Here is a 25516-nt window from a genome sequence, read left to right as displayed (position 1 = left end):
ACAGAATCAGTGCAGTGATGATATCTTCATCTGCCTCATGTTGAGTTGACAGCTCAAACAGAGGAGAACACTGGAGGAAATAAGCACGTGTGTGAACTCAATAGAAAAACACAACTCTAAACCCCCCCGCAGCGTAACAGCAACAGTGACACGGTGAATGAAAACAAACAAGAGGGAAATCTCTTCCTTCAATGACTGGTAATCATCTGGGCTTTGTCTGCTTGCCGGTGGTACAAAGCCCTCTCGTAATCCTACTAATCTGGATCACACCAACTCATCAGCAGTCCAGACCCCCAGCAGAGCCTGCTCATAAAGATCCTCCTCTCCTGCCCTCCCCGCCCTTTTTTGAGAAAAAAAAAAAAAAAAAAAAAACGGACACGAGCCACAGCTGACTGCTGCCTCAGTAGTAACGTGTTGAGTATCACTTTAACACACGTGAGTCTCTCTCTCTGCCTGGGAGGCGGTGAAGCTGGTGGTGACATCGCCGTGAAGAGTTTCACAGTTTATTGTATTGTGTTTTCCTGTGATATGGCCCATAATATGGATTTTTTTCAAGACCTTAGGGTGTATTCACACCTGTAGGTCGTTTGCTTTGTTCCGATTCAGGTACTTAATTGATACAATTGTTGCATTTGTGCCTTGGTTCGTTTGTGTTCACACAGCCACAAATCAAACGATCCAAATAGTATTGTCAAACTTCCTGGATTGGCCAGCAGACACTCTGATAGGCTAATAGCCTCTCGGGATGGACAAAATAATTCCCAGAGATTTTCCTATATGATTATAAAAATGCGTTTTGTTAGACCTACATTGTAGGCTATGTCGGGCGTGCGCCGTGCGAGGAGAGAGAGAGAGAGAGAGAGAGAGAAAGAAAGAAAGAGGGAGGGATCGGGAGAGGGAGAAAGTTCTTTATTTATTTATTAATATATGCTATGTAGCCTGTATGTATTTATTTAGCCTATTTAGGCGATAGCGATAGAAGATCAAAGACCCTCGCAAATTCTGCTATTAGGCTATCACGGATATGAGGATTAGCCGAGACATATAGCCTACCGGTAGGCTATATTAACACCTGTCCTGTCAGGAATAAAATATTAATAAATAATTTAATAATAACGGACATTTCGAGGAAGACATGCAATCAGTCTCATTGTTTGATTGAACCAGACAATCTTATCACAAAGAAGGCTGGCTCTGATTACCACGATTTGTTTTCATTTATTGAATGGAGACCAGAGAGAGGGAGGGAGCAGCACCCGCTGCGCAGCAGCACACCGCACACAAAATACAGGCAAAATCCGTAGAGATTCAACACATTAACGTTGCTTCCCATGGTCCGAGGTAAGTTGATTGAGTTCAAACTGCTGATGTGATGATCCAAAAATCCCCCAAAGTTTATCGATGCAAGTCACAAGTCGCCAAAACAGGATCTGAAAGATGTTGTTAATTTTAAACGATAAAAATGCTCGTTCTTCAGGGCATTACGCACAGCGCAGCTGACTACGGCAGCTGGTTTATCCAAAAATGCACACCGTTTACTGCAGTTGTGGCGGATCGAGGACGGATCACGTTCTCACCACAAACGAACCGCACCAGAGTTCGTTTGGAAGCAGACCGAGACCACGCTTTCTTGGCGATCTCGGTCCGCTTGTTTTGTCCCGCATCCGAGTGCGATTGCTGTGTTCACACTCCCCCAAACGAACCGCACCAAGGGGGAAAATGCTCTCCGTTTCGGAACAACTGCTCCAAACGAGATAGGTGTGAATACACCCTTAATCTCTCAGTGGCTTGGGTATTTTGATTACTATTCAATATGATGATTGCTAACAGGCGGGCTGGACAGGGACAACCAGGCCCTAGCAATCTATAAACAGAGATTATTCTTCTCATAACAGCAGATACTGTCACTATACAACAGCATATTTTCAATATTTGTAATACTTTTTGTGCATTCCCAGATTTTTCAAAACCAGGAAATGATCAAATTTATTTTCCTGACTTTTCAGTCGCCACATCTTAGGCTAGGCATCCAAAAACAGGCTATTTGTCCCAGTGAGATGTGAAAAACAGAGAGAATGAGGTAAGCATCTTACCTGGTTCCAACTTTATAATCTTCACAGCAGCAAGCTCTCCTGTTTGTATGTTTCGAGCCTGAAAACACAAAACACATCACTTTGATGCAAGGCTGAAATATCACACAAATGTTGCTATCAGACTAAATCATAGCTTGCTGTTCAACTGGTCAGTCAAACCATTAACATGATGCAATACTGGGACATCAGTTAAAAGGAGAATTTCTATATTTTTCAAGCTGGACCCTATTTTCATAATTTTGTATGTATAACTGAGTAATGTGAACAGAAAAATCTTATAAATTGGTGCAGTATTGACCAATATGGCTTCAGTTGGCACTTGGCAGCTGCTTTTCCCACATGCGCCCCAGCCGCCCCTAGCCCTACTGCACTAAAACAAGCTTGTTTTGACTAACTGACAGGATCAGATGATTCCATCGTGACATTATTATAGAGAATTATAATCTATTAATCATTTACCTTCTGCTTGATCCAACTCTCGCGAGAGTCTCACGAGAGTCTCACGAGAGTTGTGTTGTTTGCTTGTTGTTAATTTTCTCTCTCTCTCTCTCTCTTTTACAATAACAATGATTATGAACAGTGTTGATTACATTGTAGCCATTGCAGCTGCTGCCCGGCTGATGCGATCTGGCTCAATACTGCACCAATTTCAAAAATGTCTGCTCTGACTAGTTAGTTAAACATAAAAAACAAACAAACAAATAAATAAATAAACGAATAAATGAATACCGGTAAATATAAAAATAAGGTCTAGTTTGAAAAATATTGAAATTCTCCTTTAACAATGTAGCCTACATGGGCATGAGAGCGATGAATGTCATCGGGACGATCAGAGTGGAAACGATCCATTACACTCAATGGGAGAACATGTTATTATCATGCTGCTCTATTTGACATGTTCGACATTATATTCACACTGAGAGAACTGAAATCAAACCAAAAGGCCTCTTTACTGAGCATCATCAGCAGAGTTAATTAAGTCAAACCATGGCCAGAGAGTTAGTCAGCAAGAAGGGACTCAACACACTCTATTTTATTATGTCAATGACAACGCCTCAATTTACCCAAATAGATTTAAAATGTATCTCTCCATCATCTATGACATTTGTGAAAGTAGGTTGCTCTGACTTCTAAATCCAGGTCAAGAAGACTGCATGATGCCTCCTAAGCCGTGAGAGTGATGCATCATCAGGCTGAACAGCTAAATCATCTGTAAACCAGAAAACCCTCCAGAAAAACCCACCACCTTCCAACACTGAGACTGTGCTGTGGTGACTCAGACATATAAACAGTCTCCCACACACCGTTTGGAATTGTCCGGCCACTGATACCGCACACACACAAGCACATAAACACATAACAGACAATTTTACAATAATATTTTACTGTTGGCACGCTCACTACTATGCTGCATCATAACATAGCACATATATTGGCCTTGGAGCTTTTCAAAATGTGTATTTTCAACTTAGGAACAGGAAGTCAGTGAATCTAACTACGGTATGTTCAGTTATCAGCTAAACAGTTACTCACAACCTGGTGTCGTCGAGGCCTACATTTCTCAAGATAGCTAAACCAAACCTGAGAACTCAACCTAAAAAGGAGAAGTTCAAAAGACAGTTTAAGAAAAAGTGTTAAACTACCAGACAGCAGAGCTTTAACAACCTTAAGCAACCTTTGGCTAAAGTCTGGCATGCTGCAGAGTACAGACCACTGATACACAGTGCAAAGAGACAAGATCTGGCATCAGATCAATCATCTTGTCAGGAGTAAACAGGTGTGCCTGATGTTGAGGTCTACTTAGTGAATGCTCAACTAATTGTCGTGAGGATGTGGGCACAATTGAAACCAACAGAGTTTGCAATGCATCCAACTTTGACATAAATACTAGGCTGCGACTGGTATTGGTGCTCTGTGCACCTATATTGGCACAATGAACTAAAACTTCAAATTTTAACACACCCGTTAAAAATTTGAAGATTGAAGAATTAAACAAGATTCCAGACTACATACGAATTATTGTTGGAAATTTGATTGTTTGGTTTAGAGGGGAATTACAAATTACATTGAGTACGAATGATATGACACAGTGAGTAATGAAGAAAAATCAACAACAAATCTAATTTTGCATGTGATTTCCAAATGATAGTATTTAGATCATCTCAGCCAGGCCCTAATATTGTCATGCAATGAAATAAGGTTAAGATGTCACTCATGATCCCGTCAAACATAGTAATAGACAATCAGCTACATTAATCCGATGCAAGGAATGCCATGCCTATTCAAATTCAACTATGCAAAGCAGGCCAGAGGAGGACTTTTCCCAATTTCAAGTATTTCCGCTGTCAGTGCGGCACAGAACACACCCATAGCCAAACGCATGTTTGGACAGGGGCCTGATCGTATTTCAGCCCGCCGCAGCCCTGAGCCTGTGTGCTCTGGGAGAATACCAGGCGCAGCATTCCACCAGCGGCCTGTCTGGAGGGGGGCTGCTTGCCAGAGATGGCTTTGTGGGGCGAGGAGCCATGACAGGCAGCCTGAACTATCGCACATTACATCAAACTGGCCGCCTAGTCATCTGTGGCGGATGGATGAACAAGAAAATTCTCCAGCAACACAATACACCTCACTTGATGTAGTCTACACTTGATGCAACAGACAGGAGAGAAAAAGCCTTTTTCTCTACAACTAGTTTACTTTTTGATAAGTGATGCTAAAGACAGGAGAGCAACATGGCCTGCTCTCCAGCTCCATGTCAATGAAACATGAGTAACTTTCCTCCAAAATTGCAACCACCTGAGATCAAAGTGGATCAACAGCTAACAATGCAACATCACATCAACTGCAGTTATTTCAGCCAAACACAGTTTGTTTTTAATCTCACTGAAGGAGGCAAGTAGAACGGATGTGTGGAACTTGGTCCTCATTCAACAGCTACTGTCAAATATGTTAGCCTATGCTGTCATGCCTCAAACAACACTCTGCCTTCAATTCGGATTACAGCCCGGGGTTGATTAGTCATGTGATGCTGGTATGCACATGGGTGAAGATACCTGAAATGAGACTGACAGGCTGTGGAAGCCAGTACTATACCTTGTACACGTCTCCATATGTGCCGCTTCCCACCCGTTGAATCAGCTCAAAATCGTGCTGAGGGTTTCTTCTCTGAATTTCACCGCTTGGCCGGGGAAAGATGTCCATGGCAGCTCGATGGTTTGTTGACACAAATGATCCTTTACATTTAGTTGGCTTGATCAAATGTGGCGAGAGTGGTTTGATGAGGGGAGGGGGGGTCTTTAGTAACTGTTACATAGACGGTTCTTCCCCTGTTCCATGTCCTGATAATGAGACGCATAAGAAAAGTTTAGAAGGAAGCATTGTGTAAACACTCAAAGGGAACACGCTCAATCATAATAGCACACATAAAAGTTTGGCCTATTTAACAGGAGAAGTTAACAGACACGGGCACGGATTATTATAATTTTATGGTGTTTACGGATTATATAATCTATACAGTAGCTTCTGTATGGCAGAGACATCAATTCCAGCAAATAGTCCGAGCCAAGTGTGGACAGGGTGAGTGAGGGGCTTTTAGCCTTCAGGCTAGAAAGATAATGCTAACTAGCTAACGTTAGCTTCGTAGCTACTGGTTCTAAATTCCAAGTGAGCCTACCTTTCACAGCATAAACACGGCGGATGAGTAGGTCTTGCATGTTAAATGTTGTTTGAAGCATGTAACTATATTATGGCGTCGAACAATCATCCAAAACAAAAGCGTCCCTTTGTTCTCGAGGAAAGTGTAAACTTCACTTGGCTGCTGCTGCTGTTCACTCTCTCTTCTTCTGTCCCGCAGCGGCAGACGTTGCAATTGAGTTGACTCGCAAGAATTCCAGCATCAGGTTAGACGTTGACATGTCATTTCCCCCTGCTGACAGGTTTAGAGAAGCTAATCAGAGGCGCTTCTCTAAAACATCAAGTGGAAAACCACACAATGATCAACTCCGAAATCACTCTATTCCAAATCACTCCAAAACACAACAGTCTGCGACTAAGCTTTTTGAGTCGCAGTTCCAGCCAGGGTTCTGCTCCTGCTATGTCCAAGTACTCCTCGTAAAGTTCATGTTTTTTTTGGTAGCATGTTATTGAATTAAGGTCAGAAACAATAACACATTTGAACTGATAACAAATGTGTTTTTGGTATAGCATCAATCAGTTAAATGCTCTAGCGGCAGAATAAAGATAACAACATCTGCAGCATGTTGTAATTAGTTAACTCGGCCATCAACCAAAAGTTGTTGTACACCTCACTTTTGTTGCTGACAGGTCCATCCCATAAAATGTGAACATTGAGTATCATCATAGAACATTTCAACGTTCACTACCCACTACCCAGTCCTATTTACCACCATCGGGCCATTCATGCAGCAGACCGAACTAACAAATAGGAAATTTCCGACAATACACGAAGGCAGCATGTTATGTCTATGGCCAAAATATGTGCAGCTACCGCCACCTACCGATAAGAGTTGATAATAGCTTTGATCTATTTTCATATAATCGTAAAATGAGTGGCCAATTAGAACAGCTATGCCCAACGAAAATATATTTAATGAAAAAATATAGATTTCACTCATTGTAAGTAATAGCACAATATGACTGTCTGTGTCTGCCTCACGTCGCTGTACAGCTGGGGAAAACAACATACAACAACGCCCCCTAGCGGCAAGCAGGCTATAAATCCCGCACACTTGGAATAAAAGCTCCATCATCCTCCTGATAACAAGAGCATCGTTTTAGATAAGGCAGGCATCCTCCCTATCCCGACATGACTACCGACTAGGGTCGTTCATTAGCAGCTATAAGAGGGATAAGGATATAGCATTATGGCGAAGCACCGTAAAGACAGAGACAGCTGGGGTGAGTGTATGTACAACATTTTATTTTATTTGACGCGCATACGTTACAGTTTTATTGACGGTTACTGGCGAGGCAAGGGGTGTAATGCAGCTAAATTGCACATTTATTTTTAGCTTCCATGATGAAATAGTTGTTTTCATCGGGCTTCATAACCGTTGAATTGCCCCGATAATTTACGATATTAGAAGGAGATAGAACGCATTTTTGGATTTCTGTTGTAGTATGTAGCCTACATTCTATAGGCACACATACATTTTAAATTATTTTGGACCAATAACAACCATACAGTGCTATGATTTTGAATAGCTAATGGCAAATAAAAGGAGCAGCATCCTGGGATACATTGGAGTACAGGCCCCAAAAAGGCCTGGAAATAACCTCCTGATTTGTGTGTTTGCTTATAACATGGAATTATTGATGGTACATCTAGCATGATGGAATGATATAACGTTGCATCAGTAAACACCCCATTGTTATTGTCCTCCTCCTCCTCCTCATCAGTACCACTGATGATGATGATGCTCACCTACATCCCACTTAGCACTTTCTGATGTCTTCTGCTGCTTACGAGAGAGCAGCAGTCTCTGTGCTGGGCGTGTTGATGGGCAGCCAGCAATATGATCAGGTTAACCAGGCTCAAACATGGAGGAGAGGCCTTGAGTCAAACTGACAGTCCTCTCCTCCACGTCTCTCAGCTGACCCTTCCTTCAATGATTCACCAGTGCATTCTGAGCACCATGCAGTCATCTTTAATGCACCCCCAAATGTTGCCTGCAACACCTTAATCTGTCACAGTGCCTTGACTTTGTGAGACTTGTTAAGACATCATTTGCAGCCACCCTATTGAAATCATACTTGATACTTCCTTTTCTCCAGAGACCCTATTTTGAGATTGCAAGAGTTATTAGTATAATGTGCATCCATGGTAAGCGTTGTCTCTGTGCAGGAGGCTCATGCAGCGTGCAGGCTCTACATGAGGCAGCAGAGAGGAGAAACAGACATGCAGGCTCTACATGAGGCAGCAGAGAGGGGAAACAGACTGAGTCACTGCCCAGAAAGAGCAGGATCTACTGTAGCTGATCTCACTGGATATGGACAGATGGCTTAGCATGGCATCATTCATTAGTATTAACAAGCTCTTCCGGCCTGTGCTAACATCTAGCATGACTAGATAGGCATAATGGACTCATCTTCCCTGTTTCTTTGTTTAATGGAGATGAATTCTCCCATCAGCACTGAGAAGTTGTGGCTATATACACACGCACACGCACACACACACACACACACACGCATGCACGCACGCAAGCACGCACACACACACACACACACACACGCACGCACGCACGCACACGCACACACACACACACACACACACACACACACACATAATGTATGCTACAACACATTATTGTATAGTTAAATTCCCAGTTATAATTACTTATCCATCAAAAATTCTATGAACTTCAGGTTTTATTATAGCTGTTCTGAAAAAGTGTGATTACAAGTAGTGACATAGAAATGGATCATGGAAGTATCATTATACAAAACGGCAGAGGTCGTGACCTAAAAAGTCAACTTTGCTCGAGTCCCAAGTCAGTCTCAAGTCTAAACGTAGAACACCAAGTCAAGTCAGAACAAATCAAGAGTCCATTATCAATATAATATCTTAAAGAAAACTATCTAGGAATTTCCAATGCAATATGGGTTCAATAGGATACAAATGTAAGAGTATCAAGAGTTTGATTTCTATAATCAGTTTCAACTACAATAAATTAAATCATTCCATGCAAATTCAGAAAACATTTAATTCAGTCGTCTGCTGGAACTTTTGTCAAGACTTTCGAAACCTTTTCAAGTCATCAAAGTACTAGTCCCAAGTCACCAGAACACTAGTCAAGTCTCAAGTTAAGCGACATCCTGAGTGAAGGCTCTGTTTGTTTCAGATTCTTCCCTCTCCATCTCCTGAGTTCAGACCTGTTTCATTCTGGTGTCTCTCTGACTTGTCCCACAGTCTCCTGAGTTCAGACCTGTTTCATTCTGGTGTCTCTCTGACTTGTCCCACAGTCTCCTGAGTTCGGACCTGCTTCAGTCTGGTGTCTCTCTGACTTGTCCCACAGTCTCCTGAGTTCAGACCTGTTTCAGTCTGGTGTCTCTCTGACTTGTCCCACAGTCTCCTCAGACCTGTTTCAGTCTGGGGTCTCTCTGACTTGTCCCACAGTCTCCTCAGACCTGTTTCAGTCTGGTGTCTCTCTGACTTGTCCCACAGTATCCTGAGTTCAGACCTGTTTCATTCTGGTGTCTCTCTGACTTGTCCCACAGTCTCCTCAGACCTGTTTCAGTCTGGTGTCTCTCTGACTTGTCCCACATTCTCCTGAGTTCAGACCTGCTTCAGTCTGGTGTCTCTCTGACTTGTCCCACAGTCTCCTGAGTTCAGACCTGTTTCAGTCTGGTGTCTCTCTGACTTGTCCCACAGTCTCCTGAGTTCAGACCTGTTTCATTCTGGTGTCTCTCTGACTTGTCCCACAGTCTCCTGAGTTCAGACCTGTTTCATTCTGGTGTCTCTCTGACTTGTCCCACAGTCTCCTGAGTTCAGACCTGCTTCAGTCTGGTGTCTCTCTGACTTGTCCCACATTCTCCTGAGTTTAGGGCTGCAACTAATGATTATTTTCATAATCGATTAATCTGTCGATTCTTTTCTCGATTAATCGATTAGTTGTTTGGTCTATAAAATGACAGAAAATGGTGGCAAATGACGATCAGTGTTTCCCAAAGCCCAAGATGACGCCCTCAAATGTCTTGTTTTGTCCACAACTCAAAGATAATATCAGTTTACTGTCATACAGGAGTAAAGAAACCAGAAAATATTCACATTTACGAAGCTGGAATCAGAGAATTTAGACCTTTTCTCTTAAAATTTACTCAAAACGATTAATCGATTATCAAAATAGTTGTCGATTAATTTTCTGTCGATCGACTAATCGATTAATCGATTAATCATTGCAGCTCTACCTGAGTTCAGACCTGCTTCAGTCTGGTGTCTCTCTGACTTGTCCCACAGTATCCTGAGTTCAGACCTGTTTCATTCTGGTGTCTCTCTGACTTGTCCCACAGTCTCCTCAGACCTGTTTCAGTCTGGTGTCTCTCTGACTTGTCCCACATTCTCCTGAGTTCAGACCTGCTTCATTCTGGTGTCTCTCTGACTTGTCCCACAGTCTCCTCAGACCTGTTTCAGTCTGGTGTCTCTCTGACTTGTCCCACAGTCTCCTCAGACCTGTTTCAGTCTGGTGTCTCTCTGACTTGTCCCACAGTCTCCTCAGACCTGTTTCAGTCTGGTGTCTCTCTGACTTGTCCCACAGTCCCCTCAGACCTGTTTCAGTCTGGTGTCTCTCTGACTTGTCCCACAGTCTCCTCAGACCTGTTTCAGTCTGGTGTCTCTCTGACTTGTCCCACAGTCTCCTCAGACCTGTTTCATTCTGGTGTCTCTCTGACTTGTCCCACAGGGTCCCTCAGCGACAAGAACGTGTACGACTGGAGCTCGGAGGAGGAGGAGCCAGACGGACGCGCCCGGCCGGTCCAGGTGCTGCTGGTGAAGGACGACCACACCTTTGAGCTGGACGAGGCGGCGCTCGGACGCATCCTGCTGGCCGAGGAGGTGCGCGACCGCGAGGTGGTGGCCATCTCTGTGGCTGGGGCCTTCCGCAAGGGCAAGTCCTTCCTCATGGACTTCATGCTGCGCTACATGTACAACCATGTGAGTGAGGCTGCTGTGACCTTTGACTCTGCCCTCAGAAGTGCACCTGCAGTTTATTCTAGCTGTTTGAGGTCAACTGTAAAGTGTAGCTGTGGTCAGGGAGAAACCTCCATCTCCATCAGATCAACTGACCAATATCCAATATTTAATAAAAGGACAACAATGGCCTGATATAGGCTATTGGCAGACTGATATATCTGTCTAACGTTAATGTAGTGATCATTCTTTTGTAACTCATCACAGAAGCTGACCCTGTAGCAAGGAGCGTTACAGGAGGTCTTTCGTACCCACCGCAATAACAATTTACAATAACTCCTGGACACGCAGAGAGAGGAGGGCCCTCCTCTCCCTACCGCCCCCTCCCCTCCCGCCCTCCTGAACATTGAATCCTATGCACTGTACACATGCCCACATTGCACACTCACTATGTATAGTATGTATAGTCATATCAATCATTATATAAATAACAAACTGTACAGCTTTAGTTTAGTTTGAGAAATAATATAAATATAAATAATAGTATTATTCAATACTATTTAGGAGTATTTTTTAGTTGATTTAATTTAATTTACCTACAGTTTCTGGGAAACGTAAGATGTAAAGGCGGTATTAGTAAAGTGGTATATATTGTATATTGTATATTTTCGTATTGGTTTGTTTCTTTTCTTATTGCAATATTTTAATACTGCTGTTTCTGCACCTTACCTTAGTTGTGTAACTTTTTTTATTTTATTTGTGTAACTTTTTTATTGTTTAATTGTTTAATGTCATTGATGCTCTTGTCATTGATGCTCTTGTCACTGTCATTGATGCTACTGCTGCTGTAACGCCAGAATTTCCCCTCGGGGATGAATAAAGTACTCTATCTATCTATCCATCTATCTAATGGCTCATGTAGTGACCGTTGTGACTCCTTTGTGTTTAGGCGTCTGAAACCTGGCTGGGCGACCCGGACGAGCCTCTGACCGGCTTCTCCTGGAGGGGCGGCTCAGAGCGGGAGACCACCGGCATCCAGATCTGGAGCGAGGTCTTCCTGGTGGACAAGCCAGACGGACGAAAGGTGCAGTCTTTCTACCAGTCTATAGTCGGATAAAGTAGAATGTCGGTGTGTCTATAGTCTCTCAAGCCAGACTGTCTCTTCTGGCCTCGTCGGGGCGGCTGTGGCTCAGCAGGTAGAGCAGGTCTCCACTAATCGGAAGGTTGGCGGTTCGATCCCCGGCTCCTCCAGTCCGCATGTCGAAGTGTCCTTGGGCAAGACACTGAACCCCAAATTGCTCCCGATGGCTGTGCCAGCACGCAGCTGGCCGCCCTCGGTGTGTGGATGGGTGAATGTAGGCACATTGTAAAGCGCTTTGGATAAAAGCGCTATATAAATGCAGTGTATTTACCATTTAGCATTCTACATTCTGCGAATGCATCATATACACTCTGTACTTCACGCCCACAGAACCTGGGACATCCCCCCTATATCACTCATTATTTTCCCAGAGTTTCCCTTTCTGCTTTGACCAAGTTTCCCCTGCTTGAAGTACAGACGTGTAGCAGAAGCATTTGAAAATTGCGGGAGCCAACTCGTCTGTTTTAAGAGACTACTGAGTGTCAAAACCCCACGAGGTACAACATGACATGATTCAACGTGACACTGCTATACTCTCTTCCACCTGGCTTTGAATTGCCTGTTCTGTGTGTGTGTGTGTGTGTGTGTGTGTGTGTGTGTGTGTGTGTGTGTGTGTGTGTGTGTGTGTGTGTGTGTGTGTGTTGTACCTTCATCCAGGCAAGAGTTTTGCTGAACATTAGGCCTTTTTCATATTTCATATTCACACTTAGCAGCTGTCCAGGAAGACCATCGTTTCTGACAGTGATCTGAATTTGGAGGATTGGTAGAGCGGTCCTGCTTATTTCAGCTAAGGAACATGTTAGATATCAAAGTGTCTTTCTCCTGGGTTGGCAACTTGGCATGCAGAAAGTCATTCATGCTTCTATATCATATTGTCTCATTGTAGCTAGCTCTCTTTGCACCTGCATCAGCTTCAGCCTGTACAACAATGCACATAGGCCTGGGCGATATAGCCAAAGAATGTATCGATATAAAATATGTCATATCGGTCGATATTGATCATTATTGATCATTTTTAATTACCTATGTTTTTATAAAGACCATGAGAAAAAGGGTTGAATTTAACCACTATTTGAACCGTTGCTTATTTATCAAGGCACACAGGTAATAATTTTAATGTTAACACAAAAATTTAAAATACACAAATTGAGTGTTGCAGCTGTGTATTAAATATGCTCGGTTGGGAACTTTAGTATTTGTCTGTTTGATTGGTTGTTTGAGTGTCACTCGTGACACACTCCATTATCAAGGGACATATCGATGAACTATTTTCTTATTGTATTGATGAATTGTCTATCACCAATATATATTGCTATTGATTTATTGCCCAGCCCTAATGCAGCAGCAAGGATTTAACCTGGTGCTAAACGCCAGACCACAATTTTAGCATCATTCCTCTGACTAAACTTTACCTAAGGTTTCATGCAAATCCCCCTAACAGACAGACAGACAGGCAGACAGACAGACAGACAGACAGGCAGACAGACAGACAGACAGACAGACAGACATGCAGGCAGACAGACAGACAGACAGACATGCAGGCAGGCAGACAGACAGACAGACAGACAGACATGCAGGCAGACAGACAGACAGACAGACAGATAGACAGACAGACAGACAGACAGACAGACAGAATATCTTATACTCTCTCTCCTTCCACAGGTTGCCGTTCTGCTGATGGACACCCAAGGCACTTTTGACAGCCAGTCCACCCTGAGGGATTCAGCCACCGTGTTTGCACTAAGCACCATGATAACCTCCATGCAGGTACAAAGTCATCTCTGCCACAGATTGGATTTAGATTCAAATATTTAAACAAACAAACAAATAAATAAATAAATAGCCCTTGTGTATATTGTGACAACCCCACCTACGTTGTTTGCGTGTTGGCGGCTGTGTCTAACCAACTCTGTGTCCTGCAGGTAGGCAGAGGCCTAGTTTACACAACCACGCTCCCTGCATAAAAGGAAGTGATTGCACCTGAGCTGGCTTGGTCAAAGAAGCTGCTCAATGCTCTCTTTCTCACTCTCCCTCGTTCTGCTGCAGGGCACCTGGAGCCAGGTGTTCTGCTGCAGGGCACCTAGAGTCAGGTGTTCTGCTGCAGGGCACCTAGAGTCAGGTGTTCTGCTGCAGGGCACCTAGAGCCAGGTGTTCTGCTGCAGGGCACCTAGAGCCAGGGGTTCTGCTGCAGGCACCTAGAGCCAGGTGTTCTGCTGCAGGGCACCTAGAGCCAGGTGTTCTGCTGCAGGCACCTAGAGCCAGGTGTTCTGCTGCAGGGCACCTAGAGCCAGGTGTTCTGCTGCAGGGGAACCTAGAGCCAGGTGTTCTGCTGCAGGGGAACCTAGAGCCAGGGGTTCTGCTGCAGGGCACCTAGAGCCAGGTGTTCTGCTGCAGGCACCTAGAGCCAGGTGTTCTGCTGCAGGCACCTAGAGCCAGGTGTTCTGCTGCAGGGTACCTAGAGCCAGGTGTTCTGCTGCAGGGCACCTAGAGCCAGGTGTTCTGCTGCAGGCACCTAGAGCCAGGGGTTCTGCTGCAGGGCACCTAGAGCCAGGTGTTCTGCTGCAGGGTACCTAGAGCCAGGTGTTCTGCTGCAGGGAACCTAGAGCCAGGTGTTCTGCTGCAGGCACCTAGAGCCAGGTGTTCTGCTGCAGGGCACCTAGAGCCAGGTGTTCTGCTGCAAGGCACCTAGAGCCAGGTGTTCTGCTGCAAGGCACCTAGAGCCAGGTGTTATGCTGCAGGGCACCTAGAGCCAGGTGTTCTGCTACAAGGCATCTAGAGCCAGGTGTTCTGCTGCAGGGGAACCTAGAGCCAGGTGTTCTGCTACAAGGCACCAAGAGCCAGGTGTTCTGCTGCAGGGCACCTAGAGCCAGGTGTTCTGCTGCAGGGCACCTAGAGCCATGTGTTCTGCTGCAGGGCACCTAGAGCCAGGTGTTCTGCTGCAGGGCACCTAGAGCCAGGTGTTCTGCTGCAGGGCACCTAGAGCCAGCTGTTCTGCTGCAGGGGAACCTAGAGCCAGGTGTTCTGCTACAAGGCACCAAGAGCCAGGTGTTCTGCTGCAGGGCACCTAGAGCCAGGTGTTCTGCTGCAGGGCACCTAGAGCCATGTGTTCTGCTGCAGGGCACCTAGAGCCAGGGGTTCTGCTGCAGGGCACCTAGAGCCAGGTGTTCTGCTGCAGGGCACCTATAGCCAGGTGTTCTGCTACAAGGCACCTAGAGCCAGGTGTTCTGCTGCAGGGCACCTAGAGCCAGGTGTTCTGCTGCAGGGCACCTAGAGCCAGGTGTTCTGCTGCAGGGCACCTAGAGCCATGTGTTCTGCTACAAGGCACCTAGAGCCAGGTGTTCTGCTACAAGGCACCTAGAGCCAGGTGTTCTGCTACAAGGCACCTAGAGCCAGGTGTTCTGCTGCAGGGCACCTAGAGCCAGGTGTTCTGCTACAAGGCACCTAGAGCCAGGTGTTCTGCTGCAGGGGAACCTAGAGCCGGATGTTCTGCTACAAGGCACCTAGAGCCAGGTGTTCTGCTGCAGGGCACCTAGAGCCAGGTGTTCTGCTGCAGGGCACCTAGAGCCAGGTGTTCTGCTACAAGGCACCTAGAGCCAGGTGTTCTGCTGCAAGGCACCTAGAGCCAGGTGTTCTGCTGCAGGGCACCTAGAGCCAGGTGTTCTGCTGCAGGGCACCTAGAGCCAGGTGTTCTGCTGCAGGGCACCTAGAGCCAGGTGTTCTGCTGCAGGGAACCTAGAGCCAGATGTTCTGCTACAAGGAACCTAGAGCCAGGTGTTCTGCTGCAGGTCACCTAGAGCCAGGTGTTCTGCTGCAGGGGAACCTAGAGCCAGGTGTTCTGCTGCAGGGCACCTAGAGCCAGGTGTTCTGCTGCAAGGCACCTAGAGCCAGGTGTTCTGCTGCAGGGGAACCTAGAGCCAGGTGTTCTGCTGCAGGGCACCTAGAGCCAGGTGTTCTGCTGCAGGGCACCTAGAGCCAGGTGTTCTGCTGCAAGGCACCTAGAGCCAGGTGTTCTGCTGCAGGGCACCTAGAGCCAGGTGTTCTGCTGCAGGGCACCTAGAGCCAGGTGTTCTGCTGCAAGGCACCTAGAGCCAGGTGTTCTGCTGCAGGGGAACCTAGAGCCAGGTGTTCTGCTGCAGGGCACCTAGAGCCAGGTGTTCTGCTGCAGGTCATCTAGAGCCAGGTGTTCTGCTGCAAGGCACCTAGAGCCAGGTGTTCTGCTGCAGGGGAACCTAGAGCCAGGTGTTCTGCTGCAGGGCACCTAGAGCCAGGTGTTCTGCTGCAGGGGAACCTAGAGCCAGGTGTTCTGCTGCAGGGCAAGTGAGGGATCCCGGGGCTCATCCGGGATCTAAGTTGGGACAGAGAAAGGGGATTCAAAACATAGCCCCAATGGGTGTCCAAGAGTGGTGCCTTTCTGGAGTGGTCTCTGTGACAAAATACGAGAGATCTTGAAATTACAAATACCAAATACTTGCCTTACCCTGTGCCTAGGGGACATTCCGGATGACATCCCGAGGAGTGATGCTTATTTACTGAAAGTCTTTATAGTGGCAGGGAAAAAGGCCATCACACGTAAATGGCTGCAAATGAAGCCTCCAAGCTTGGAAAATTGGTTTCAAATAGTCACTGACATTTATCAAATGGAAAAGCTCACTTTCATCTTAAGACTAAATGCAGCGGGATTTGAGAAGAAATGGGGAAAATGGATCGACTATGTAGAAGAAACGACTAAGGGCACTTAAAAAATGGGGGCCTCTCCCTCCTCTTCCCCTTCCCCCTTTTTTCTATAAATCTTATTGTCTTAAAGCCTCTACCACCTTTAAATGAAGAAAGCTAATTTAACCATTATTTGTAACTCATGTATAAAACTGGAACTGTATATGTGAATGAATGCTGATATGTTTGTACAAAAAATACCATCTGTTTTTATGTTATCTATGTTTTTTGTTTGCTTTATATGTTTATTGAAAAATCAATAAAATCATAAGTATAAAAAAAAAAACATAGCCCCAATGACCAATTCAACATTGAAAAGAGAATGGAGTGTGGCTGTCTGTGGTATCAGTAGTGAGGTGCAGCATGGTTGTTTGTGGTATCAGTAGTGAGGTGCAGCATGGTTGTTTGTGGTATCAGTAGTGAGGTGCAGCATGGCTGTCTGTGGTATCAGTAGTGGGGTGCAGCATGGTTGTCTGTGGTATCAGTAGTGAGGTGCAGCATGGTTGTTTGTGGTATCAGTAGTGGGGTGCAGCATGGTTGTTTGTGGTATCAGTAGTGGGGTGCAGCATGGTTGTTTGTGGTATCAGTAGTGGGGTGCAGCATGGTTGTTTGTGGTATCAGTAGTGGGGTGCAGCATGGTTGTCTGTGGTATCAGTAGTGGGGTGCAGCATGGTTGTTTGTGGTATCAGTAGTGGGGTGCAGCATGGTTGTTTGTGGTATCAGTAGTGGGGTGCAGCATGGTTGTTTGTGGTATCAGTAGTGGGGTGCAGCATGGTTGTTTGTGGTATCAGTAGTGGGGTGCAGCATGGTTGTCTGTGGTATCAGTAGTGGGGTGCAGCATGGTTGTTTGTGGTATCAGTAGTGGGGTGCAGCATGGTTGTCTGTGGTATCAGTAGTGGGGTGCAGCATGGTTGTCTGTGGTATCAGTAGTGGGGTGCAGCATGGTTGTTTGTGGTATCAGTAGTGAGGTGCAGCATGGTTGTCTGTGGTATCAGTAGTGAGGTGCAGCATGGTTGTCTGTGGTATCAGTAGTGGGGTGCAGCATGGTTGTTTGTGGTATCAGTAGTGGGGTGCAGCATGGTTGTCTGTGGTATCAGTAGTGAGGTGCAGCATGGTTGTCTGTGGTATCAGTAGTGGGGTGCAGCATGGTTGTCTGTGGTATCAGTAGTGGGGTGCAGCATGGTTGTCTGTGGTATCAGTAGTGGGGTGCAGCATGGCTGTCTGTGGTATCAGTAGTGGGGTGCAGCATGGTTGTCTGTGGTATCAGTAGTGAGGTGCAGCATGGTTGTTTGTGGTATCAGTAGTGGGGTGCAGCATGGCTGTCTGTGGTATCAGTAGTGGGGTGCAGCATGGTTGTTTGTGGTATCAGTAGTGGGGTGCAGCATGGTTGTCTGTGGTATCAGTAGTGAGGTGCAGCATGGTTGTTTGTGGTATCAGTAGTGAGGTGCAGCATGGTTGTTTGTGGCATCAGTAGTGAGGTGCAGCATGGTTGTTTGTGGTATCAGTAGTGAGGTGCAGCATGGTTGTTTCAGGTATCAGTAGTGGGGTGCAGCATGGTTGTCTGTGGTATCAGTAGTGAGGTGCAGCATGGTTGTCTGTGGTATCAGTAGTGAGGTGCAGCATGGTTGTTTGTGGTATCAGTAGTGGGGTGCAGCATGGTTGTTTGTGGTATCAGTAGTGGGGTGCAGCATGGTTGTCTGTGGTATCAGTAGTGAGGTGCAGCATGGTTGTCTGTGGTATCAGTAGTGGGGTGCAGCATGGTTGTTTGTGGTATCAGTAGTGAGGTGCAGCATGGTTGTCTGTGGTATCAGTAGTGAGGTGCAGCATGGTTGTTTGTGGTATCAGTAGTGGGGTGCAGCATGGTTGTTTGTGGTATCAGTAGTGGGGTGCAGCATGGTTGTTTGTGGTATCAGTAGTGAGGTGCAGCATGGTTGTTTGTGGTATCAGTAGTGGGGTGCAGCATGGTTGTTTGTGGTATCAGTAGTGGGGTGCAGCATGGTTGTTTGTGGTATCAGTAGTGGGGTGCAGCATGGTTGTCTTGTCTGAAATGAGTGCGAGGTGTTGGGAGGGTGGAAAGTAGTCATCAGGCCACACAGTCCAGGATGGTGCTGGACGCTCTGGTGCCCTGCAGCAAAATGAGGCAGAGAAAGAGAGGAGCGAGCAGCCTCTTTGAGCAAGCCAGCTCTAAGAATCACTTTATTAAATTGAACTGGATGGGAATTATGAGCATGCATTTGGGTTTTAAAGGCCATGACAAAGGATAAAAATGGTCTATTCTGGGTTCAAAAGAAAGTTCTGGATTCATTCTCAGAATGGCTTCAAACAAAATTAAATGTGGATTTTTTTTTAGGTATACAACATCTCACAGAATGTACAGGAGGACGACCTTCAGCACTTGCAGGTAACTGTGACATTACCTGAATGCACAATAGAGGGCTTTTAGGGCAAGATCCAAATTGGAATAAAGAAATAAATGATCCCTGATAGAAAAAGCTGTATTATTTATAGATGATGATTTTGTCTTGATCGGTTTTATTTCAGCTCTTCACTGAGTACGGCAGACTAGCAATGGAGGAGACTTTCCTCAAGCCGTTCCAGGTATTTTATTCTCATTTCTTGGATTTGCAACAATTGGGTAAAATAATATCTAGAAATGATTCTTAGTGTTTGTTTTAACCAGCTTGGTGTATTGGATAGGTGAAAGTTGTTATAAAGGACAATGTAATGAGTACTAGAATGTTTAGACAACCACAGAAAATGATTTAAAAGTGAATTTATTCCACTTTTTCTGTGATTGAAAATTTACCTGACACTAGTCTGTCAAAACAAATGCTGAGCATTACAGGAATCTATTGTAACATCAGATGAAAACTATCCTTTTGCCTAATTCTGGCATATTTGCAGCAATGTTCATTAATATGCACTGTCCCTGTCAAAATAAATAAATAACTTTCAATAGCCTATATGTATATTTTTCAGTCCATGATTTTCCTAGTTCGAGACTGGAGCTTTCCATATGAGTTTCCCTACGGACAGGAAGGAGGCATGAAGTTCCTCGAGAAGAGACTCAAGGTCAGTTCACTTTCAGTTAAATCGGCAAGTTATTTTTTCTAAATCCAGTCCATAATGACATATTGAAGATCAAAGAGTGGATATTGCCGTTTCAATTAGCACTCATTAAAGTACAATTACCGTAAACGTCCCTCCCTATGTCAGGATATTAAATATCACACTACAAACAACAGCATGACAGTGAAATGAAGCTGAATCTGATGTGTCATGTTTGTGTTGCAGATCTCAGAGAACCAGCATGAGGAGCTGCAGAATGTGAGGAAACACATCCACTCCTGCTTCACCAACATCTCCTGCTTCCTGATGCCTCACCCCGGCCTCAAAGTGGCCACCAACCCAAACTTTGATGGAAGACTAAAAGGTGCGCTCTCTTACAACATACAGCTGTTTTATTTGCCCTTTCATGAATGCAGAATAGCAGTGTGTTCTTTGGCAGCATTCCTTGGTTAATCGTCCAAATTAGGGGGCGTCTGGTGTGGGTAGCGTAGAGGTAAAAGCACTCGCCTTAGTCGCCTACCTACCACCGCCGAGACCCCCAATTAAATTCCTGGCAGCGGTACTTCCGGTCAATGCACTAGTGCCTCCTCTGGTCGGTTGGGGCGCCTGTTCGGGGGGAGGGGAACTGGGGGGAATACCGTGATCCTCCCATAAGTCCAGCCGGTGAAACTCCTCGCTGTCATCTGAAAAGAAGGGCTGGTGACTGCACATGTATCAGTGGAAGCATGTGCTAGTCTACGGCTCTCAAGTGTTAAAAACTGTGATAAAATTCCCAAATTGTCCCCTGGGGATCAATAAAGTGCAATCTTATCTTATGTATAAAAACAAATCAAGAAATAGTTTTGTTATTTGTACAGTCAGTGGCCACATGTTTCTCTGTCAGAGCCTGACTGATTTGACTGATAGGAAGCTATATGGAAGCTGGTAATAGAAACAAAGAATAACATTTTCTTACACAGATTTATAAAGCTCTAGAGAACACTGCCCTGGTTGGGATCCAGAGTATAAATATGTAGCTATAGAGCTGAGTATAGAACCACTGTGCTGGACAGCAGCAATACAGTGCTGTTGTCCATTGTGGTGCAGTGGGGCTGTGTTCAGAGGGCCAGCGCTCGGCAGAAGGAGCTGCTTGTTTTTCTTCACATTGTCGGGAACCGCTTGTCTTAGAAGACATGGTGGCTGGCTGGAGTGTCAGGTTTTGGCGATGATCTTTCCCACGTGCTTCCCGGACCACCACACACCACACCACTGCACGGACCACCACCACACACCACACCACTGCACGGACCACCACACACCACACCACTGCAGTTGGGGAAAAGATTGTTCACTGTTCTTGTTTTAGTACAAGAACTTGTTTTAGTACCCTTTAGTCTAAAATCATCTTATCTCCATCTCCCATCTTCCTCCTTGTCTAGAGATCGACGGCGAGTTCATAAACAACCTGCAGGTCCTGGTCCCCTGGCTGCTGAGCCCTCGAAACCTGGATGTGAAGGAGATCAACGGCAGCAACATCACATGCCGAGGCCTGGTGGAGTACTTCAAGGTACTTCAAGGTTCAACTGTTGCTGTGTGAGATGACAGATGAGGTGTGACCAAGTCAGCTCCACTCCAGTCCCAGGCCAGTCTCACGTCTTGAGGCACAAGTCTCAAGTCGAGTCAAAGCGCTATTCCTTTTAGCATGAGCATCATGAGTTTGATTTCTATCATCAATTTCAACTTCAGTAAATGCAATCATTCCATACAAATTGAGAAAACAATTTCAATTCAGTCATCTGCTGGAACAAATCTAATCACTTTCAATCTAAATTATTTACACAAACACAAGATCATTTGTCAAGACATGAGAAACCTTTTCAAGTCATCAAAGTACAAGTCAAAGTCAAAGTCCCAAGTCACCTGAACTAACCAAGTATTCTCTTCATGCATCAAGTCAAGTCTCAACCAATTAAAATTGTGATGAAATGTTTTCGATGCGATGGCCTATATTATTAAAACCTTCCATTTAAAATGTATTTTATATTGCTTGTATTTATATAAGCTCAATCACGTCTATAAATCAGACTTCCACTAGTAAATACTATAGCAGTGATTCTCAACCCTTTTCATATCAAGGACCTCATAATTTAGTCTCCATTAGAGCCACGGACCACCAGTTACTACTATTGTTAGATATGATTTTTGTCCAGAATCCCGTGACTACCACGTCGAGAGATAACAGTGAAACTATGATCACAACAGTCTTTCTTCTACACTCTCCAACGGTAGATGAAATAGTGATGAAGTTGAACAGTTCATGCATTTGCTGGGGACCCCCTGGAACGCCCTCACGAATACAGAATATTACATGTTGACTTGTATATTTTAACATTAATATGTACATGTACATTCTACTGCCATCATATTCCCTGTGCTATCCCTTTACACTGCATATGAGGTCTTGTTTACATTTGATCATGTCTATCAGGATGAACTGTGAAACTCTGAGTTGCCAGTATGTCTCTGCACCAGGGTCGCCAAGACAAAGTTCTATACATTTATTATACTTACCGATTTAACCAATTCCGATTTTTCAATGTCTTAATTTCAGGCGTACATCAAAATTTACCAAGGCGAAGAGCTGCCGCATCCAAAATCCATGTTGCAGGTACATACCTTCCTGTTGTATTCATAATGTAGAGCATTGTGTCTAACACAGTGCGTCCTTATTGCTGACCTATTCCTCCTATTATTGTATGTACATGTATTGTATTCACATATATATATTTCCTTCACATATGCAGATTTCTTCCTCAGGAACTACTAGTACCACTTTGGAACTCACTTAAATTAGCAGCACAATGCATTTGTGAGTGGTCCTGCTTTATCTGCTACTTATGTATTACCTGTATATTTCTATTACTGTATCATTCTGGGTAGCTTTGGTGTATGCCTATGCCCAGGCCCACTTTTTGTGGGGGATGTGTGTTTCTTTCATGGCCACAGACTTGGCTCCGTCCACACGAAAGTTGGAAGTATGGCTAATTTACCACTAACTGTGCTGACTTCACTTTTGATTATTTTGTGCTCACTACGTGTAATTGTATTTGTATGCAACTTTCTTGATTCTAAGCTTTTCCTGTCACATGACCCTTACTTGACTGTGTCATGTGACTGCATCATGCAGGTATTTAAAGATGGCGTCTTTCCTATGTCAAATTGTCTGAGGAAGGGCAGGGTGCTGCCCGAAACGTAACCTTTTTAACCAGTGTAAAAATAAATACACTCAACTTGGAGCCTTGCACTGTGCGAGTTTTCCTTTTCTCATCTTATGGCTGACCAAAACATGTCCTCTCTCTCTCAGGCCACAGCAGAGGCCAACAACCTGGCAGCAGTAGCAGCAGCGAAGGATCTGTACAACAAGAAAATGGAGGAGGTGGGTGAAATGGCAAAAGGAGGAATCCAGGGAAAGATTACACTGATAACCAGCTGTATAATCCTCCTACATCCACCCTCCCACCCCATCTTTCTCCAGATCTGTGGGGGCGACCGGCCCTTCCTGTCCCCCAGCGAGCTGCAGGCCAGGCACGGAGACATCAGAGAGGAGGCCCTGCAGGTGTTCCGGGGGGTGAAGAAGATGGGAGGCGAGGAGTTCAGCCGGCGCTACCTGCAGCAGCTGGAGGGAGAGGTGGACGAGGTGTTCGTCCAGTACATCAAGCACAACGACTCCAAGAACATCTTCCACGCCGCCCGCACGCCGGCCACACTGTTCGTGGTCATCTTCGTCATGTACGTGGCGGCGGGCATCACGGGCTTCGTGGGCGTGGACATCATTGCCAGCGTGTGCAACATGATCCTGGGCCTGTCGCTGATCACGCTCTGCACCTGGGCCTACATCCGATACTCCGGGGAATACCGAGAACTGGGCGTCGTCATTGACCAGGTGGCCGGCGCACTGTGGGATCAGGTACAGTGGTTTAACAAAATCCAATAGAATAGAAAACTTTAATGTCCTGATTGAGGCGATTTGTTTTGCAGCTTAAACCGTTACAGCAGACACCACTTATTTCAATATTCAGCACACAATCAGCATGGAGTCAAACACACGATCTGACCTAAAGAATATTTAAACCAATCAGCCAACCAATCAAATTAATCGGCGGCAAAAAAGAAAAAAAAAGAAAAACACACACAAAACCCCAGCTAGACTGATTAGAGCAGGGGGGGGTCAGCAACTTCTGGAATATTTAAACCACTAGGTGGCGACAATCGCTTTTAAATCAGTAGCAGAAAAACAATTCAGGGAACCAGTGCAGCAACAAACGCATTGTTTTGGAAGCATCTTTTATATTCTTACTTGTTACATTATTGTGTGTGTGTGTGTGTGTGTGTGTGTGTGTGTGTGTGTGTGTGTGTGTGTGTGTGTATGTACTTACATTGTCTATGTATTTCCCCACTTCTATGCCTTTCTACAGGGGAGCACAAATGAGGTAAGCGTGCCGACCCAAAGGCAGCAATTGTTGGACAGCTTGGATGGCAACTGTGCCTCAGCCTTTCCTGCACATTGTTACTTTACTTCCCCATGAAATTAAATTAACTCCCTTTATGTTGCTTCATGGAAAACATGGTGACCTCATGTTGCATTATTGGACATAAATATACATTTCTTACCAATGAAATTGACCCTGAATCATATTTCATTGGTTTAAGACTTTTGAATGATCCCTCACTGCTTCGTTCCTCCCCAACATCTTTCTTTCATAACAACGCATCAAATCAAAGATGAAATTATGCCATTTCATTGGGTCTTCAATGAAACTAGAAATATTGTGCGCTTTGCGCAGTCATTTCTCGCGTGCTCGTGCAGCTCGCATGCTGCGCGTGCAGCTCGCATGCTGCGCGTGCTCGCCTGCCCAACTGGCATGCGCAAAGTTGAGCAATTGTGCGCCGTGAGCGGAACCCCTCGCCTTATTATAGTAGTGAGATAGGAATGTCTGGTTGCCAGGAAAGATCTGAATGTATTTTTCACTGTGTGTGACTTTGTTGCCTGTTTCCCATCAACTTTACCCCCCCAAAAGTGCCTAATTGTAGCCCTATCCTAACACTTTCTGCAGTGCCATTCCAGTGATTGTGCAGAACAAAAACCCCTCACTGTCGCCCCTCCACTCCACAGGCTCTCTACAAGCTGTACAATGTAGCGGCCAATCACAGGCACCTGTACCACCACGCCTTCCCTGGCCCTCAGGGGGGCGAGCAGCCGGACAGGAGGAGGGACTGACAGAGCGGGACTGGACCAGACGGGACGCGAACACAGCAGGGACTTACTTACTTCCTGGTGAGGCAGCGTAGCATGATGGGACAGAGACGGGACGGAGAGGCGGAGGGAACATCCTCACCTATCTGGCACTCCTTTATTCTGGTATTGGCTGGCACGGTCCACCAATGCATTCACTACTTTAACCCATTGATACCTGATGCAGCATTTGTGTGTGTATCCCTTTAAGACCGCGAACCGCGTCAACGCGGTTCGCGGTCTTAAAGGGATACGCACACAAATGAGGGATATACACGCAAACGCTGCATCAGGTATCAATGGGTTAAAAGCTAAATATGGGACTATATAATGTTCATGTAGAGGCGATGCCAGGGTATCCCCTTGGTGCCAGGGTATCCCCTTGGTGCCAGGGTATCCCCTTGGTGCCAGGGTATCCCCTTGGTGCCAGGGTATCCCCTTGGTGCCAGGGTATCCCCTTGGTGCCAGGGTATCCCCTTGGTGCCAGGGTATCCCCTTGATGCCAGGGTATCCCCTTGGCGGGAGCCTGCTTCCCTAGAGACGGCTGCCATGTTATCATTGTCTTTCACTTTGACGTTTATTTG

General features: G+C 45.5%; 2 protein-coding genes across 3 annotated transcripts in view; one reads left to right on the top strand and one right to left on the bottom strand.

Moving 5' to 3' along the window:
• map4k5 (mitogen-activated protein kinase kinase kinase kinase 5) overlaps positions 1-6108 on the bottom strand; it is a 56211-nt gene extending 50103 nt beyond the window's left edge. For both annotated transcript variants that reach the window (XM_083634134.1, XM_083634135.1), the window contains exons 1-3: positions 5767-6108; positions 5187-5431; positions 2094-2151 (exon numbers count right to left, since the gene is read on the bottom strand). In XM_083634134.1, coding sequence (XP_083490260.1) covers positions 2094-2151; positions 5187-5294 — 166 coding nt within the window. In that variant the 5' untranslated portion in view covers positions 5295-5431; positions 5767-6108. The remainder of the gene's footprint in view (positions 1-2093; positions 2152-5186; positions 5432-5766) is intronic.
• Positions 6109-6976: 868 nt separating this feature from the next.
• On the top strand, positions 6977-25055 carry atl1 (atlastin GTPase 1; the record flags this gene model as incomplete). The annotated part of the gene is made up of 14 exons (XM_083634136.1): positions 6977-7016; positions 10511-10761; positions 11687-11821; positions 13541-13645; positions 18942-18992; positions 19133-19189; positions 19571-19663; positions 19886-20024; positions 21079-21206; positions 22251-22307; positions 23004-23075; positions 23175-23606; positions 24115-24129; positions 24813-25055. 14 exons carry the CDS (start codon positions 6977-6979, stop codon positions 24915-24917), a joined length of 1680 nt encoding a protein of 559 aa, XP_083490262.1. The 3' UTR covers positions 24918-25055.
• Between the last annotated feature and the right edge of the window lie 461 nt (positions 25056-25516).

The sequence above is a fragment of the Poromitra crassiceps genome (genome assembly GCF_964638095.1).
Source record: "Poromitra crassiceps genome assembly, chromosome: 3".
NCBI lineage: Eukaryota > Metazoa > Chordata > Actinopteri > Beryciformes > Melamphaidae > Poromitra > Poromitra crassiceps.
The sequence above is the reverse complement of the archived record's forward strand: the minus strand, read 5'-3'. Positions and strand labels throughout refer to the sequence as shown.